The 17476-nt window shown below is 40.3% G+C and overlaps 1 protein-coding gene across 1 annotated transcript; it reads right to left on the bottom strand.

The window, feature by feature from the left end:
- Positions 1–2700: 2700 nt before the first annotated feature.
- lurap1 (leucine rich adaptor protein 1) lies at positions 2701–14189 on the bottom strand. The gene is made up of 2 exons (XM_041040774.1): positions 13550–14189; positions 2701–3716 (listed from the first exon to the last, which is right to left on the bottom strand). The coding sequence occupies exons 1-2, from the start codon at positions 13760–13762 to the stop codon at positions 2820–2822; spliced, it is 1110 nt and encodes a 369-aa protein (XP_040896708.1). The 5' UTR covers positions 13763–14189; the 3' UTR covers positions 2701–2819.
- Between the last annotated feature and the right edge of the window lie 3287 nt (positions 14190–17476).

Genomic DNA, 17476 nt, shown 5'->3' with positions numbered 1-17476 from the left:
GGTTTGAAATGACTTCATGTCTGTCACGTGGCTGTGTGATATACCATGGCTGAAAGACCCATCCAGAGACTGGTAGATGCTCTATTTGTATATAGAGAGGGAAAAGATTGATCCAACTCGTTCAAGAGTTCAAGGTCTAGTTTTAGCTCAATTTTCCTTGCCTGTCTCCAGGACTTGCCTGTTTCTGTGGTGCTGGTTTTATGGGGCTGTCTCCAGTGAGAGGGCATTGTGTGTGCATGATGTGTGTGTTGGCACGGACCAAACATTTCCATCAAGCCAGTGTGGTGATGGAAAGTAGGATGAAAAGAAAGGCAGGAGGAGAAGAGAGGAAACACTTCAGTGGCTCAAACAAATGGAGATGCTGAGTTTAACATCCCTCTGTAGCTGCCTATAGAGATGGAACTTCTCTACAGAGAGATCCAGCAGAAAGTGAATTAAGATGGACGAGTCGACATGTTATAACAACTAGTTGCATTAAGTATTAATGCAAGCAGTGGCAGTTAACAAGTAGTTAACTGCCAGACTGTGGGGTAACCTGTTACATTGTAATGTAACAGGTTACATTATAAAAGCTGTGTTTACAACTAGTGTATTCACCATGCAGCACACTGGTCCTGGATGTGTTGTGTGTGTGGATGTGTTTCAGATGGCAATATCAACTGTTGTCGGCTAGAAATGCTATGTACACAGAAAGACTGGTAGGCGTAGCAACATAAACAAAAGACGGAAAGGACTGAATGAATGGTCAAATTGTTTGTTAGTAATCTTTTTTAAAATGCAAAAAAAAAAAATTAGACCAATGACTAGATGCAAACGGTCATTACATTTCGGTCATTTGTTTTGGTATCCGTAACACTGTGATGAATAAGCTGAAAATGTTTGAAGACCTTTGAGATGTGTCTATTCTTATCCGAATCTGACAGGCTAGCTGTGCTCAAGCAGGCCATCAGCATTTCTCTCTCTCTCTCTCTCTCTCTCACACACACACACACACATTTTCTCCCTGTCAGTAGTCTTTCGAACTCCTGAAGAACAGACAATATTTATTTTCATTGGCTGAGAAGAGGCTGACTATATAAGCCAGTAGAGAGGCTTCAAGAAATATTGCTTTGAGTTGGGTCTTTCACGCATTTCTCACAATTCAACCCATAAAGCTCTCAGCACAGGGCATGCAATATCCACCCAGTCAACATAACACATTAACCACTCGACACTCGAGCACACAGACTGTTGGTTTAGCCATTTGTACACGCAAGAAGCGGCCAGGAGGAGGCAAATATAATAAAAATACAATCAGTCAAAATACTCAGATTATCATAACAACAGTGCAGTCATCTCAGGAGGGAAAGTACAGGCATATGTAGTAAAGGTTTACACCAACCAGGCACGACATCTGCTTTTAAAAACTAACACAGATTATTACCGTAACTGTTAATAAAACCAAACAAAAAACTAACAAAACAAAAATATTCAGCCATATTCAGGACAATCAGTCACAACTAGTACCTGATGCACAGAGTAGCTGTTTTGTGATTCAGTGAATATACAATATTGCAGATAGCTGGTTAATCACTGAAGGTATTAGCTCCACAAAGACACAAATGCTAACAGTGGGTATATTATTTCTCAGTGAGGGAAACGTTTACTAACCTCAGTGCTCCGTCTTCTACGTTATTCATATCATCTATTGTTGTTCAGGGAAGTGCTTGGAGAGAAACACAGATTTTATCATAATACTGATAACTTTTTTTTAAACTTTTCTGTTAACACTTTAACTATTAATACTGTCAATAACCACTCGAAGTGTTCTGTTACACTGTCCAAAATTATGGGTCTATACAATAAATTTTATAATTAATGAGAGAATGTTAAGAGGGGAGCTTTGGTTTTATACTTTACTACCTTAAATGCAGTTCAGTAGGCTCTCTCAGTGCTATTCCTTGTGGAGTGAAAGTAGCGATGACTGTAGAGTAGTGGTTCCCAACTAGAGGTCAGGAACCCACAGAGGGTCCCAAGAAAAATGATGAAGTATGCAAGAAAAAAAAACATCTGTTAAACAAAATGGTGTTTGTTTATTTTTTTTATTTATTTATTTTTTGCCTGGGGGTACTGGATATTCTCCCTTCTTCTTCTTCTTTTAAATGGCTTCAAATGAAAATCCAGGAAGAAAAATTCTCTGCTTGAAATGCTCTCAACCACAATAAGGCCATAACCTTATTGTTCAGTCAATCGTTCTTTTATGGGATAAGAATAAGTATATAGTATTGTACTTTGTGGGAATTATTTGGGAGAAAGTAAAATTATAATTTAACTTTTCAATGGTTGATACAGTTTACCACATCAGTCTGAAACAGTTTCAGCTCTCCGGCAGATTATCTCACTGTGCTTTATTTCAAGGGGAAATAAAATAAAATAAAATAAAATAAAATAAAATAAAATAAAATAAAATAAAATAAAATAAAATCAGGGAATGCCAAGAAAGACCCTGAGAAAAACTATGACATAGGACTGTAAAATTTTCCTAAGTTTGTTTGAGGCAGCCCAGTTGGCTAACTACAGTTAAAATCCTGTAATGTGCATCCATCTTAATACTGACATCAATGTTTTATAGAAAGTTAGTGCAGTCACAGGAGGGAACAACAGAACAAAAAGGTTATTCTTTGTCTTTCAAACCCAGTGTCTTTCAACAAAGAAAGCCTCACTATGTGCATTTCAAAACAGCAGTTCACTCCTCTTCTTCTAACCTTCAGTGATCTGGTCTTTGATGTTCAAGAGGGAGTGGTCAGTGGTGGATTTAGTCCCCTCTGTTATTATCCTTCCTACAAAAACGTGACATCTTCTTGCGACTGCACCCAACGCCAGTGTGCGTCGTACTCCAGGCGCATTTTGCCGTTCATTTTGCAAGTATCTAACTCAATTTTTCCATTTTTGTAAGGTTTGAGTTTGGGGCTCTGGCTGGTTCCCAGTTTCTCAGTGAGGCTGGGGCGGGTTGGGCTGCCTGATTGTGTGGTTGGTTTCTCCAGGATGCCATTAACCTTAATGGATTGTGCCTGGATGTTGTCCTTTGAAACAGGGCTTACGTTGCCTGTCTCTGCAGTCTTGGTCCACACAGCAGCATCTTGCTTGGGGCCCTCAGACTTGGCTTGGGGAGAGGTGACAGGAACAGCTGGGTTCCCAGTTGCAGTCCCAGCAGTACCAGTCCCAGTTACAGCACTGGTAACCCCGGTCCCTGGTCCACTTTTCACCTCTGTCCCATTTCCAGTCCCAACTCCATTCTCATTAGCCCCAGCCCGAATCCCATTCCCAGTACCAGACCTCACACCTACCCCAGCTCCTGCCCCAGCTATAGTGACCGTTGCTCCAGGAACTCCTCCTGTCCGGCCCCCAGCAACAGCCTCTGAAACCTGCGGTGTGGTCATACAGATGACCGACTCTGAGCTAGAGGGACAGTACTCATCCATGTCGTCTGCCAGGGTGTCCAGGTAGCTGCCGATGGAGATGTTGTCCAGCTTGTCATTAGGGTCCTGCAGACTGCTCCAGGAGCCTCTCCAGGAGGTGTCAGGGCCTTCTCCCAGGCTGTACTGGCTGCTAGTAAGGCTGCTGCACCGGCTGGTCAGGGTGCTGCGCTCCTCCAGCAGCCATTTCACAGCCTCAATACCTTCATGGACCGCCAGCAACTGCTGCAAGATTTTCACATCCACTGAGCGCAAGTGGGCCTGAGGAGAAATAAAAAAAGAGATATGGATGAAATTACATGGAGACAGTAAAGTTGAATGTTGAGTTTCAACTTTTTATAGCACTCATGTTTGGATATTGTGTGGTTTGCAGTAGGAACAAAAAAGTTATATATGAGAACCAGACACACTGAACCTGGGGAACCACTAGGACTCTGCAGATATTTATTTTAAGCAGTCAGCTTTGGCTCCAGGGACGAGTGCAAACACCATTATAATGCTATTAAACCTTTGTGGATTACCATAATTGGAAGTAAGATATAACAGAAGCTGGCAGGTTGAGTATACCGTAAGCTGCAACCAATGTGGAAACAAATAAGGTAAAGGTAGTGGGAAAGTGTTTAGAGATGGAAATAAAAGAAAACAGAAAGAGAGACAAACTGTTAAAAGAGGGAAAAGAAGGTTCAGAGAATACTGTTTAAAAGTTTTAACCTGGAAATATAACCAAAAGTCACACCGAAGGAGAGGCCGTTAAGAGACAGAAATCTGATACAGGGGAAAGTATGAGACAACTGAAAAGAAAATCAAGAAACAAAACACCACATTCCTTGCATAACACTTAGAAAATATGTCTAAATGTCCTGTAAATGGTGCAAACTACTAAGATGTTTATTTTATTTGTGATGTCATCTGGTACAAACTCATAAAGTAATGGTTAATCGGAAACAACAGCCACTGCTGTCTTCTAATGTGATGTGCGTGGGGGAGGTTGTGCTAAACGGTGAATAAGAAGAAAAAGACGGCTGCAGTCATGGAAAATTCCACCTCAGAATACACGAGCAGAGGTCTGCGGTGAAGTGCAGGGCCAAGAGGTGATATATGGCACCGACATTCAAAGCTCAGCCTGACAATCTCCAACTCTCTCTGCAGATAACCAGTCTCTCTCAAAGCTCAAGCCTTTAGCCTCTCATTATTTCTCAGTTTCCCTCACATAATATATTATCTTTATTACTTTCTGTGCCCATCTCTCACTGTGCACTCAGGGCCGAGTTTGTATTTTGCCTCACACACTGTTATTATGGCTATGGAAAAAACAAGTACCACTGTGTCTTACTAAAATGTCTCATGCAAAGCACATAATACACAATGACAATCAAATATATATATATGTGATAGGGGCTATAGTCATCGGAATCTCAGCTAGACAAAATACACAAACATTGTATGTCCATATACAAGCCATAAATGAAATATTGAACAACATATCTGTATATGATTCTTATAGATTGTGTAAGAAGTAATTTTACAGCAAAACCTTTTTAAACATGTAGCATTTTTACCAGTGATAGGTAGAAGTGCAAGGGCCTTAGACCTTTGCTGACCTTTCAGAATCTTTGTGTAGCTCTCTTATTTCCTACAAAGGTTCCTTATGACCTTTCAGATCACGTCAATAAAACCCTGGAGAGGCACAATATTGATTGTTCAAACCTGCCAACCTATTCATCTCTTGGTCCTGCATAATATTACCATCTGTAGTTATAGCTCCAGTAGAGTGATGCATCATTGTAGATTTATTGTGTATGGTTCTTCTGTCATAGTTGATCTGTTTTGATCAAAACAAAAAAGTATGTTCAATAGACTGAGGTGCTTCCATCTAAAAATATAAAGGATACTTTCATTTCTTCATGCCTTTAAAAAACTAAACTAGCTAAACTGCTACCATGTGCAGATTTAAGCCATGACCTGTTATGATGGGGGAACAGAAATTATTCTTTTTACAAGTTCACAAGTCCCAAAGGTTGGGAACATTGTGTTAACTTACATTAAATCCTTAGAGGCTTACCCAAACCTAAACCATAACCACTGCATGCCTAATCCCAACCTTTACCCAAACCTTTACCAAAGCATAACTTTAATTTGAACCAAAAAACAAGTCTTAATCCAAAAATACAAAGATGATTAAGCTTGTGGGGACAAACTTTGTGTGCTCAGAAAGGAGATGAATCACCAAATGTGGCTGAGATGTTTGTCCCCACATGATCCAAGAATGATTAATACTTGTATACACACAGCGAGACAACACACATCAGCTGAGAAGCAGAAAATACACCTGGTGTAGGAGATGAGGCAGAAAATTGGAGCTTTAACAGAGGAGCTTGTTTGTAGGAACGAAAATGCATGAGCTGTGTGGTCTGAGACATGCTGATCACAGACACACTAAATCACACTGGCCAACAGAGCTCTAACAACGTGATGAAGGGCAAAGAAATGAAGAGAGCGAGGTAATAGAGAGACATTAAATAAAATATAAATATATACATAGCTGTTATGGTTATCCACCCCATCTATCCACCTCTACTGTACAAGAAACTCAACAAAAAAAAAGCACAGCTTAGTGTGTGTCTATGTGTGCATAAATTACTGCAAACCTGCTGGTATCCTGGCACACAGACATTATGGGTGGGGTTCAGGTTTGAGGTTTGAGGGTTTTGGGCTGGCAGAGACTGAGTGCCTAATGAGGGTGGCAGTAAAAGTAGCTCCATGCCTGTCAGTGCTGAGGTGGCATGATGCTAACGAAGCTAAGCGTTCCAGCAGCTCGTGCTCTCTCTGCTGCTGAGCTGGGCCTGTCTGAGAGTACAGATCCTGTAAATTTTAGTGTTTTACTGCTTCTTCTTTAGTGGGGAAGCTGCATTTTACTCTGTAAGATACATGCATTGTGCTGTAAGATGTCTATCAGACAGTGAATCAGCTACTACTTTGATCATTCCAGTTATTTTTCAAGCAAACATTTCAAACATCCGCTGCTACCAGCATCTCAATTGTGAAAATTTGATGATCTTTTCAATGTAATTGGATATTAATGTGAAATTTGGGGGTTTTGGAGTGAAATGAGCAACTTGAAAATTCCATCTTGGGCTTTAAGAAATTGTGATGAGCACTACTCACAAATTTCAGACATAAGTCAAACGATTAACGATGAACTGAATAATCCAAAAAATAACAGGCATATTCACCCTAAATATGTATCTGTTTTCCTCAAAAATATGTCCTGGCTTAAGTGCATGCATAATCTTTAAAACAGTTTCCAAGAAAGAACTGTTTTAGTGATTAATGTAAATTTGTAAAAATTCCTTGAGCGTTTTTCTTTCAGCCCCATTATTTTAATTATTTCCAGATTGATTACAGCCCTTAATTATGCAATGAAGTCAAATATACTCATTATAGAGAGGACCCTGTCAAATGAAAAAGGTCAAACTGGGGCTTAAAGGTTTTTGTGTGACAGCAGTCAGGGTGGAGGGGGATGGAGGTCCAGGACTATGCAGCCTTGAGGACTGAAACACCATTAATCATCTTTTCTCATTTTTTTGGCCATTCAGTACACAGCCAAACAGATTTCAGTTTTCCTACTCAGGCATGAGGCCAGGCACCTCCTGGCTCACCCATAGGATTCTGGAAAGCTCATTTTCCTGCCTTTTAATATCCGGTGCATCATAGCATATGCGAATGCACTGCAAACAACTCTTTATAATTTAGAATAAATCCACTGACTGTGTCAGATCTCACTCTGGTTCAGGGTCTCTCTTAAAACAAATAGGTAACACTTTATTTTAAAGGTTTGTAGATTCCAGTTTATTTTCAGATAATCTTCTAAGAGGTTTCCTGAAAAGAGCCATATAATTTGGCATTAATTACTGGTGAAATGGAGAGTGATCAGTTGGTAATCTTCCCGTTATTTCCAAATACTGAGACAGCACAACCTTGCAACTTTAATTCAGAGGACAGCAGGTGAGCTACACATGCAAAATGTATAATGTGTCTACAAACAAACAATTCAGTTGTAATTAGTGTGTTTCTTATGCATAACTGTCTTCATTGTAGAAATAAACTTATTTTGGTCACTGTTGGCACATAAATGACTATGAAAATAAAACACAAGTTGTAATTAACCAGAATTCTCCTTCCAGCTTTATCTCTGATGTTATAGTAGACCACTTTTCCCTCATTAATGTGCTAAAATGCATCAAGGAGTTCCAGACAGGAGGAATCTTTAGTGTAAAAATACAGTTTCAATCATGCACTGACAAACTGAGAGTCTAAACACAGACATCCAAGACACTCATGATACAGTACACTGTGATGATGTATGCACAGCTGACGCAGATTTTCCCATGTGACCAAAAACAGCTTCCCAATGTCACACAGCTACCTAACAGATTGCTGAATCACTGCCAGCAGGGGCAGCACAAACACACACTCGTTCTCCCATACACCAGCAAAATAAACACAGTCTTGCTCTCTCTCGCATGTCCCCTGGTGTCACTGTCTGTCGTTTCACCTTCCCTATCTCACTCAGGCATTCTGCGGACATACGGCGTCCTTGCAGAGTCCCTCCAGTCTCTGTTAGACAGCAGAAGGTCGTCCCCGTCTCTCTATAAACCCCCAGCAGCTCCATCTGTCTGTATTCACCTCCGAATGCTGCATAAAATATGCATTCATCTTTGCTGATCTCCAATTATGTCACATTTTGTGTTTTCTGTCTCTGTATTTGATTGGGAAAAAGCATCATCATTATCCTACCTCTTTTCTTCCCTCTGTATCATCTTTATCCCTCTCTTTTATTCTTTTTAGATTACCCAGCAGACATGTTTTGGATGGAAACAGGATTTCATTGCACAGTCCAAGTCAGACCAATGGATGATAAAATGTTTTATGAAATTACAACACAGGCGGGGTAAAAAAAAATTCTACTCCATTTTGTTGACCAAAAAAATGCATGTGGCTTCTTTAAATTTGGCAATAGTTTCTCACTTAACTTCTTCAATGTTCTTGGTTTCAACAGCTATTCAAAACACTTTCTGTGTTGTAGGTGTAAGAGAACTGAAAAAGGCCCATCAGCTGACGGCCCTTTTCTCTCCTTTGTCCATCAATTTTCATGAAAAACTTACTGTCAAAACACAAGTGACGACACAACATAGTGTAAGAAGAATTAAATAAATTGTTACTGTCAGAAACATGATTGTGTTTTTTCTCTTATGCTGCAGCTAATGCTAAAGCTACTGCTAATCCCCCAGCTGATGTGAAATCTGAGCAGTCCATTCTGGTTCAGTGGTAAGTTCTACGCATCAAAATGAGGCAGAGACGAAATGAAACATAATAAACAAAATGTGATGGAAGAATAAAGGCGCTGATTTAATCAGACAGTCTTGCCCTGACACTATCTGTGAGGAGATAGCCAGTAGCCAGACAGAGAGAGAAGATTAAATAGATTCCCTGCAGTTCAGCTCCGCACTCAAAGCTGACTTTGCACTGACATTTATCTGCCCAGAAGAGAGAGACAGAACGTGACAGGGAAAAGCTACAGAGAAAGACATGAGACATGGACAAAAAAAAGAAGCATGACTATGACCTGGGCAATAACACAACATGGATAACTTAAAACACAGGTGCTGATCATGAATAAAAAGTACCAAGCAGCTAGTATTCAAAGGGCTTGTGTGTGTGTTTGTGCACGTGTGGCAGACTGCCAGTCTTCTGTGGTTTTAAAGGAGTGTCTCTGCATCCAGTAGATCTGTTTAGATCAGTGGAGAGTGTGTCTTCCATCAGACAGCTGGAGACAAATGCAAAAGACAGAAGCTTTAAAACTGTTCCCACAGAGATGAACAAGCAGCACTAAAATCATTAATAACAACATTTATCTGCTTTCGACTTGCAGTACTGTAAAATGTTCTCTACCATACTGAGCCATAGGCAGTGAGAAAGCATGTTACACAGTATATTAAAGCCAGATGTCAGACAGCTGATAGGATCGCAACTGGATGAAATACACTTTTTATGTGTGTCGTCATTTTATGTTTTTCTTTCCTTGGATACATTATTGCAAGAATGATGATAACATTATGTTTGCTCAAAATAAATACAGTGAACTGTGCAACCAATTAGTGAACTGTCAACGACAGTTTTGATAATTTGTTTAGTGTTTAAGGGAGGTGTAAGTGCCTTCAGTGCTCCTTCATATGCAATGACCCCCCCCCCCCCCAAAAAAAAAACTTAAAGATGCATGTTTCCAAGACAACGACACTAACAACAGGGCCAGCAGACCAGAAGAACAATATGACGGAATCCAGAGCAGAGAGTAAGTTAGCATCAATAAGGGGAAGCAATTTTTACCGCTATGAAAATACAGGGGTCATTTTACGTAGTACTGTCGAGAGTGTGACAATAAGGCTGTCAACACTTAAATGGGTGTTGAACCTAAATACTTAACTAAGTCAAAGTCTAAGCCACAGACTAGGGAAGCAGGGCAACATTTCATTTCTGGTGGTGACACAGTAACAATATGGCCCACACACACATTCACACACACATTCTCCTTGATCTTACAGTAGACAGAAACTACAGCCAACCATCACCAAGCTGTGTGGTTACAGATTCACTAGATTAACAGATGAATGAGGAACAGAGGGGTTAAATACAACTCACACAAATGCAGACGTGCGAGAAAAGTGAGAAAAAGAAGACGATATTAGCCTACTCCTAAACATCCTGTTTATGTACGTGAATGTGGGTCTTATTGTCTTATCAGCACGGCGCAAAGTATTCTGAATCAGAGAAAAAGTGAGAAAAAACACACATCCAGAGACTCTGCTGGAGTAAATGGACAGAAGAGTGTGTATATGTGAGCTTAACCATTTCCCATTACTCTGCAGACACTCTGTACATGCGTTACTGCGCATCTTACTAAGCAGATTTCTGATGAAAGTGCAACGCTCAGAACTCTTCTGGTGCACTCCCATTTCAGGACACCACTCTCACAGATGAATGAAACAACCACACACACACACAGGCACAGCCTGGCTCTGTGCTGAAAGTTTCACTACCCTCCAGTTAGGAAGTAGCCCTTTATCACCATAACTTCTCTCTTGATCCTCCCTCCTTTGCAACAGAACTGATTAATGGCTAAAACTGTTAACAAATCAGCCCTGTCCTCTGCTTTAGACAGATTTATAGAAACACTCTGGATGCTTTGTGAATCCAAACTGGGCGCTTTGGTTAAATATACACTTGGGAACTAGCTGACATCAATGTCTGGGGGTTACAACAGTTAATTTCTTTAAAAATCCCATCTGAAGGAGTCATATTTTTTTTATTCCCTAGGAAATGAGAAGGTTGTAACCCCAGCCTGTGTTTGGTCTGATTGTGATGAAACTGGGGGAGACAATGTCACTGAGTGGGTCCAAAGCCACACAACCACTAATGAATTCAAATATTTTTCTTCTTCCAGCCTGGTGTTTCATAAATCTGGACATTATTTCCAAACGGGACCTGTTCACCATCACAGTGCCATCTGTGGTTCATAGAGGATTTTTAATGTAACTGCAAAGGCTCTATCTCCACCTCCAACAGTAGGGATGTTGAAGGAGTTAGACACTTTCAAAGCAAAAAGCAGTATTAATGTGACATATTTATGCTTTAAGTGCCGGTAGTGCTCTGCTTTGTACCAAAAAACAAAGATTTTCATGTCAAGTACAAATTAAACCAAACTAAATTACACATTTGCATAATCTAGGTGCACAATGTAGCGTAAGTGTTGCAAATCTAAGCTAAAACTACGACGGATAATGTTATTACAGTAAGGGTTCAGTTACAGTGGGGAGAGCATTGTTTCCTGCTTCTAAAGTGCATTTGAATTGCCAGAAACCTAGAATCCTGGAGTGAAGTCAGTTTCTATTTCTAACATGTGACCAAGCTGATAATGTGTTTTGGATGTTTGGATGTAACCAATGTGTTTTGGAGCTACTCTCTCACAGAAGACAGCTTGCTTTGTTTGGGAGATCGTTTGTGGCAATGTATGCGCTCTGTGTCACAACCACAGACTGGGTGCACGCCTGCATCTGCCACAGGAATGTATGACATTCATGATCACAGGGGGAAACAACAACCGTGGAGTGGTGCGTTAATGCTACAGACCTCCATGTTCGAAGGAGGTGGTGTCCAAGTAAACAAGAAGACAGAGATGTTTGTATAACAGAAGAAAATAAAAGCAGCCACTGCTCAAAGGGAAATTATCTTCTGTCAAAACAAAGTACATCCTTGGATGAAACAGAAGACAATGTTTGATTACACTTCACCGGCTTTTACGTGTGATAATCATTTAACACGTGAAAAACAAAAGCAGTCCTAGAATAATATTTCAGAGGAACGATGTACAAAGATTTCACACCGAAAGTAAGGCCCAGGATGTATAGAAACCAAGTGATGCTATAGATGATAAAAAGCTCTGGATTTATATGACTGCTGAGATTAGAGTGATAACCAGCTGACAGCGGAAAGAGAGTAGATTCACCACAGGACTTCAGTGGTCAAGTCATTTCCTAGCAATCACAGCCATCTGCTGCTGCTGGCACGGTGAAGAGCAGTTTGAATTACTGAATGAGACAGGACGAAGAGTCTTCACGTTTTATCCCTCCAGACGATTCCTGTGACAGATCCCATTCTTAATCCTGACTGAACTAACACTCCTGATATCATCATATTTCTCTGTGATGTGTGTAACTTTGAGTTACACAGATTTATAGATACCTTAATCTATTTAGACTCCACCATACTGAGAGTTTCTTTCTTATATTTTGGATGGTTTGTTACAATAAAGTGTGGTAAACAACTGCCAAACATATGTCCGAAGTAATTTAAACACTGTCTCCTTTACATAGTTTGTCCACCAGAGAGAGCACTGACACGTTTACTTTTAAGCTGCTAATATTACAACTCTGTAATAATCAAATTTGAGGAATTTGGTATCAATGTTGTTATTAGGCTCAAGAAATCTAATATTGGTCAAGCTCTTTTTGAATACTGGTAACGCATGCATTAAGTCGTGTGAACATATAAGTTAGTAATGAACTGAACCATAGTACCAGTGGACTCTTATGCTAATACATTAGTGTTTAAGTGCATCTTTTTTTTTTATAATATACTAATAACAGCAATAAACAACACAATCTTGTGTTGTGTGTTAAACTTAAGATATTCGTTGGGTCTAAAGTATCTACACATACATATTGCTGTAAAATACAAAACAAAGACCCATTAAATAAGAAATAACTAAACCACTAAGCAGTGGTTGGGGAGATTTGTTGGAGGCAAGAACATTTTAAAACCAGGCGGCCAGTGACATGCCAAGACAATGGTAAGAGGAAGCAAAGCCGCAGGAAAGATTTAAAATTCTTGGCATCTTTGCATCACTGCCTCTGAAATAATGCTTTTCTGGACATTTTACAAGAATATTGATATTTTGTAGAGAATCCAGTGCAAGTTCTGACTACAAAGTGGGTACCTGATAGGAGAAAAAAAGGCCTGAGAATGTCCCTCTGGAGGCCAGAACATAACCATTCATTCTCCATTGTCAGCAGATGTTCAGTGATGCTTTAAGGTTTTACACTTTGCACATTAACTGAGCACTGAATGATCAGATCTTTAATAACAACTAAGAAATCCTTAAGAAAGTAAGGATAGATCAAATACAAAGAAGTCTATGTAGATGGGGGATTAACCCCACAACAGAAAATTAGTAGAATACTAAATAACACTGGGGTGGATAATTCTGTTTATTGTTCAGTTGGGCAACTGGCTGTGCTGTATCTTTGCCTGAGTCATGACAAACTGATGTGCTGATAAATGTTTTAGTATTAACAACAAAAGTGTCCAGTGGAGCAGAGCGCTGGATCAAATTCACAGCCTTGGTTACTTCTGTGAATGTCACATCCTGGAAAACAAGAGACGGTCACACGTCCAACAGCCTGTGCCACCACGTACGCGCACGTACCCACACACACACACACACACGCACACACAAACACTGACTAAAGCACTCTTACCATCTCCATCTTCAGCTTCCTGATCTTTTCATCCAAACTCTTCTTCCCCGTCTCCTTACTGGTGTCGTGCGCGGTGATCAGCTTGGCGTCTCCCCGGAGAGAAGACGCTTCTTCCCGCATCCACCTGAGCAAACCTTCGGGAGTCTTCCGGCCGATTTTCATCTCAATGTCTTTCAGGTCTGGTATGGCATCGCTGGCAGTGCCTTCATCCATCCTGTCCGTGTGTTTAGACCGAAAAAGAAAAGAATCCGCAGGACAGAGATTACGTCCGCCTCGTTTGTTGGAAATTGTTGCCTGTCAAGCCACTACAGTCACTTCCTATAGGATTGTATGGCATCCTATGCGACTCCAGCTGAGTTGGACTGCGCCAGAAGAGAAAAACAGTCTGACAGCATCAACACAGCGTGGGGTTATTCAGGCGGATAAATACCAGTGCCTTTTTTTTTTAAAATTTTATTTTAGCTGTATCATCATTTTGAGTCAAAATGATTAAGCCGCTCTATCTAAACAAACTGGTGAACATCAAGTGAAAGCCAAAAAAAATCTTCTAATTTGCGGATTATTTCCCTTGGCTGGTTGATTGATTCATCCACAGCGGTAAATACAGTCTGATCCCCAGAGTCCAGTGTCCTGCTTGTGATCGCGGTGTGTCGGGGAAGCTGGTGTGTCTTGCTGGAGATTCCTACACTGAGCTACATTGCGCAGATTCCACCTGCATGATGACAGCGACCAACAACCGCAGAGTGGGTGAGAGGAGACCCCAGACTGTCAGCCAGAATGACAGCAAACAGCTTCCGCTTAGGACCTCCAAAATAAAACAGGTGTAAAGGAACACGTTAGTTCTGAGTAATGAACTAACAAAATAAAAGTTACAACAATTCTGACTGATAAGTATTTTCTGCCCCAAAAATGCTTAATGACTAATTCAACAGTACAGAAACCCACACCACCCATAAAATGCATGATCAATAAGATATAAGATAGATATCAAAAATTCTAATAAAAGACTGTACTGTAGAATGTTCCCATCATTTTCCCTGAAGCCTCACTTAAGTTGTTTAATTTTGTAAGAGAAGCAGTCAAAAAAACCTAGATATATGACAATATGATAGATTAAAAAAAACAACGCTGGTTGTTAATGGTGGTTATATGTTGTGTTATGATGGTTATTTATGACAGATTGTCACCTTTTCCTAAAGCTTCAAAATGCATATTTCCAAAATATATAAAGCAAGGTCACATCCACACAACAATAAATCCTCTACCAGCACTCAGTTTAAGTTGTTTTCAATCTCCAAGACTTTTGTTGCAGTTGACTCTAAAATGAGACTTTAAAAATAAATCAATCAAATTCTAATTGTTTTTTAAAGCAGCAGTCTTAGTTACTTAAATCAAGGTTGCAGCTCATTTAAGCTGATAAGCTGTTTTGATGTAGCAGAGCCCCTCTGGGTGGGATGGAAGAACAGTCTAGTCATTGTAATAAAGTACGACAGTTGTCTGTGTTACTGACGATTACACTTACACACACTCACACCCTGCAGCTTTGTATGACAAACTTCTCCCAGCCAACTAAGTTTCAGCCCAGGCAGATTTTTCGTCAGCAGACTTGGACCTCCTCAAGTGAATCTACAGGCACTGTGTCTGCCATAACACATCAGGTTAAAGCTTGTGGTTATGAGACTGGCGGGCTGACGTATCTTATTGGCAGCGTTTTGGAGTAATGGAAATTAAATTCAATAAGGTGTAGGGTGAGCATAATTCTTCCTCTCACATTTTCCCTATGGCTGAGGGAGAAAAGCATTTTACAATTTCGCTAACAAAGCTATTTGGAGATTGTTTTATTCACAAGAGCTAAATAATGAAGACACATAGCTAGCAAGATTTTTTAAACATCCCCATATGCTTATGATGGATGAATATCATTAGTCAGCAGTTTTGGTAAATTTGCTCTGCTACAGTTTTACTGAAAATGTTGCATCCTTCTGTATTTCTGTTAAACACAGAGACACAACAAAGAGACATTCAGTGGTGTAATTTGCAGTCAGAGAATGCCTCCAGAGAGCTGAAGAGATGCTTTTCACTGGGAATGCTCACTCAGGGTGCCCAAGAGAAGCTGACTAAGAAAGGAAATACAGTCGTAGTCAACAGTGATGAAGTGGCTTAGAAAGGCAGAGGAGTTTTCAGCCATAAGCACTAAGTGTGTCTCAGGGGAATAAAGAGGATAAGGAGGGAGTCTGCAGTAAAAGGGGGTGAACATCTGTATTAAAAAAACAATAGCTTAAAAGCAGGGTCAGGATCTGAAGTGGATTAAGGTAGTTTCAGTCTTTCCAATATGGCATGATGCCTGGATACCAGGGTGAGGCTACTGTTCTTCTGTTTGGGGGTGAACTGTTAAATCTCTCCATTCATATCAGAGCTGTGGAACAGTTTTACACACAGACAGTAAAGGTGTAGCAAAGGTATTAATGGCTGGGAAGAGCTTAGCTTGGAGTGAGGGAACAGGGAGGTATAAAGACTATTAATAAGGGTTTCCTGTGATCCTATGATCCTTTGTATTCAGTGTCACATCTCGTGAGGGGCCCCAGATTTCACAGCTATGTTCCTGTCAATGTAAATGCAATGTCTCTGCAGAGATGGAGTTTAGAGAACTTTGATGCACGGTCTCTTCTACATTGGGGGAGGACAAAAAATGCTCAGACACAAACACATCATCCACAAATTAGCAAGATAACTTTCCTTTGCCGCTAATGATTGTCTATATGTTGTATATGTCTAGTTGCTTACAAAATATACCAAATAACTTTTTTTCCTTTCAGCATCAATGTTGTGATGTAAACAAATATTACTACAAAAAATTGGATGCTGTTTTATATCTGTTCAGAGTACATCTGCTAATATATCATATATGTGTTCAAATTCCTGCTGTATGTTGTTCTGTAATACACTTTGTGCCAGAGATTAGGACAGACAAAACAATTAAGTAGGTTAACAAGGGGTTAGTTTGAAAGCAAAAGAACCTTTACTAGTATATGGGACACATATCCTAATCCCACTTTAGACCCAACCTGAGAAGGCTAGAGGGATTATTAGGGGTCAACATCTCCCCCATAATACCTTTGTTTTGTCTCTTACTGGAATGTAAAGTCTATCATCTAAACTGAAGCTTCAATGAGCCAAATGCTGTTGAATTTCTAACTTTGCCATGGTGGGTGAACAGCCACACAAACAAGCATCTGTAATCAGCACGTTACCATGCAATCAGCCTGGTAACCATGCTGACCACCATGGCAACGGTTGTCGAGAGAACATTTTCAGATTTCTGCACACCCACATGGTACAAATGGAAAAAGGCTGCCCACTCAGAAGCAGATCCACTGTACCAAACACGCATTATGCAACGCATTCTGATGGGAACTCTATCTAGGTGCTTCAGGGGCAGCACAGGTGGTTCAGCACTGGTTCAAACTTGACTGAGTAATTTGTGTGTGGGTTGGCATGTTCTCGCTATATTTGCCTGGGTTTGGTTAAGGTGATCCAGTTTCTACACACATCAGAAACATACCTTTTTGATATTAGGAAGACTACTCTCATTAACCTCTGTGCCCTGTGGACTGATGGTCCACTGCTGCCAGCTGTGTCCCTGCTGTCTCCTTCCTTTTCAGATGGGTCAGGTCCTCTTTGCTCCCAGGATTGCAAGCTTGCAAGTGCAACCTTGCAATCCTAGGAGACCCTTGCACTTGGTAAGGAGACCCTTTTGATGTTGGCCTCTTAAGCCGAATGAGACACTGAGTGTGATATTGGGCTTACAATACCCAACACTTTCTTCCTTTTGTTCCACTGTTAGTCTGGTTTGTCATAATACAAGTTTACCCTCTGATGGAAGAGGCTGGATTTGTATGCAAAAGCATTCAGAACAAATGTGCTTAT

Source organism: Toxotes jaculatrix, chromosome 6 (genome assembly GCF_017976425.1).
Source record: "Toxotes jaculatrix isolate fToxJac2 chromosome 6, fToxJac2.pri, whole genome shotgun sequence".
In the NCBI taxonomy this organism is placed as follows: Eukaryota; Metazoa; Chordata; class Actinopteri; family Toxotidae; genus Toxotes; species Toxotes jaculatrix.
Note: the sequence above shows the minus strand (reverse complement) of the source record. Positions and strands in the feature narration are given on the sequence as shown.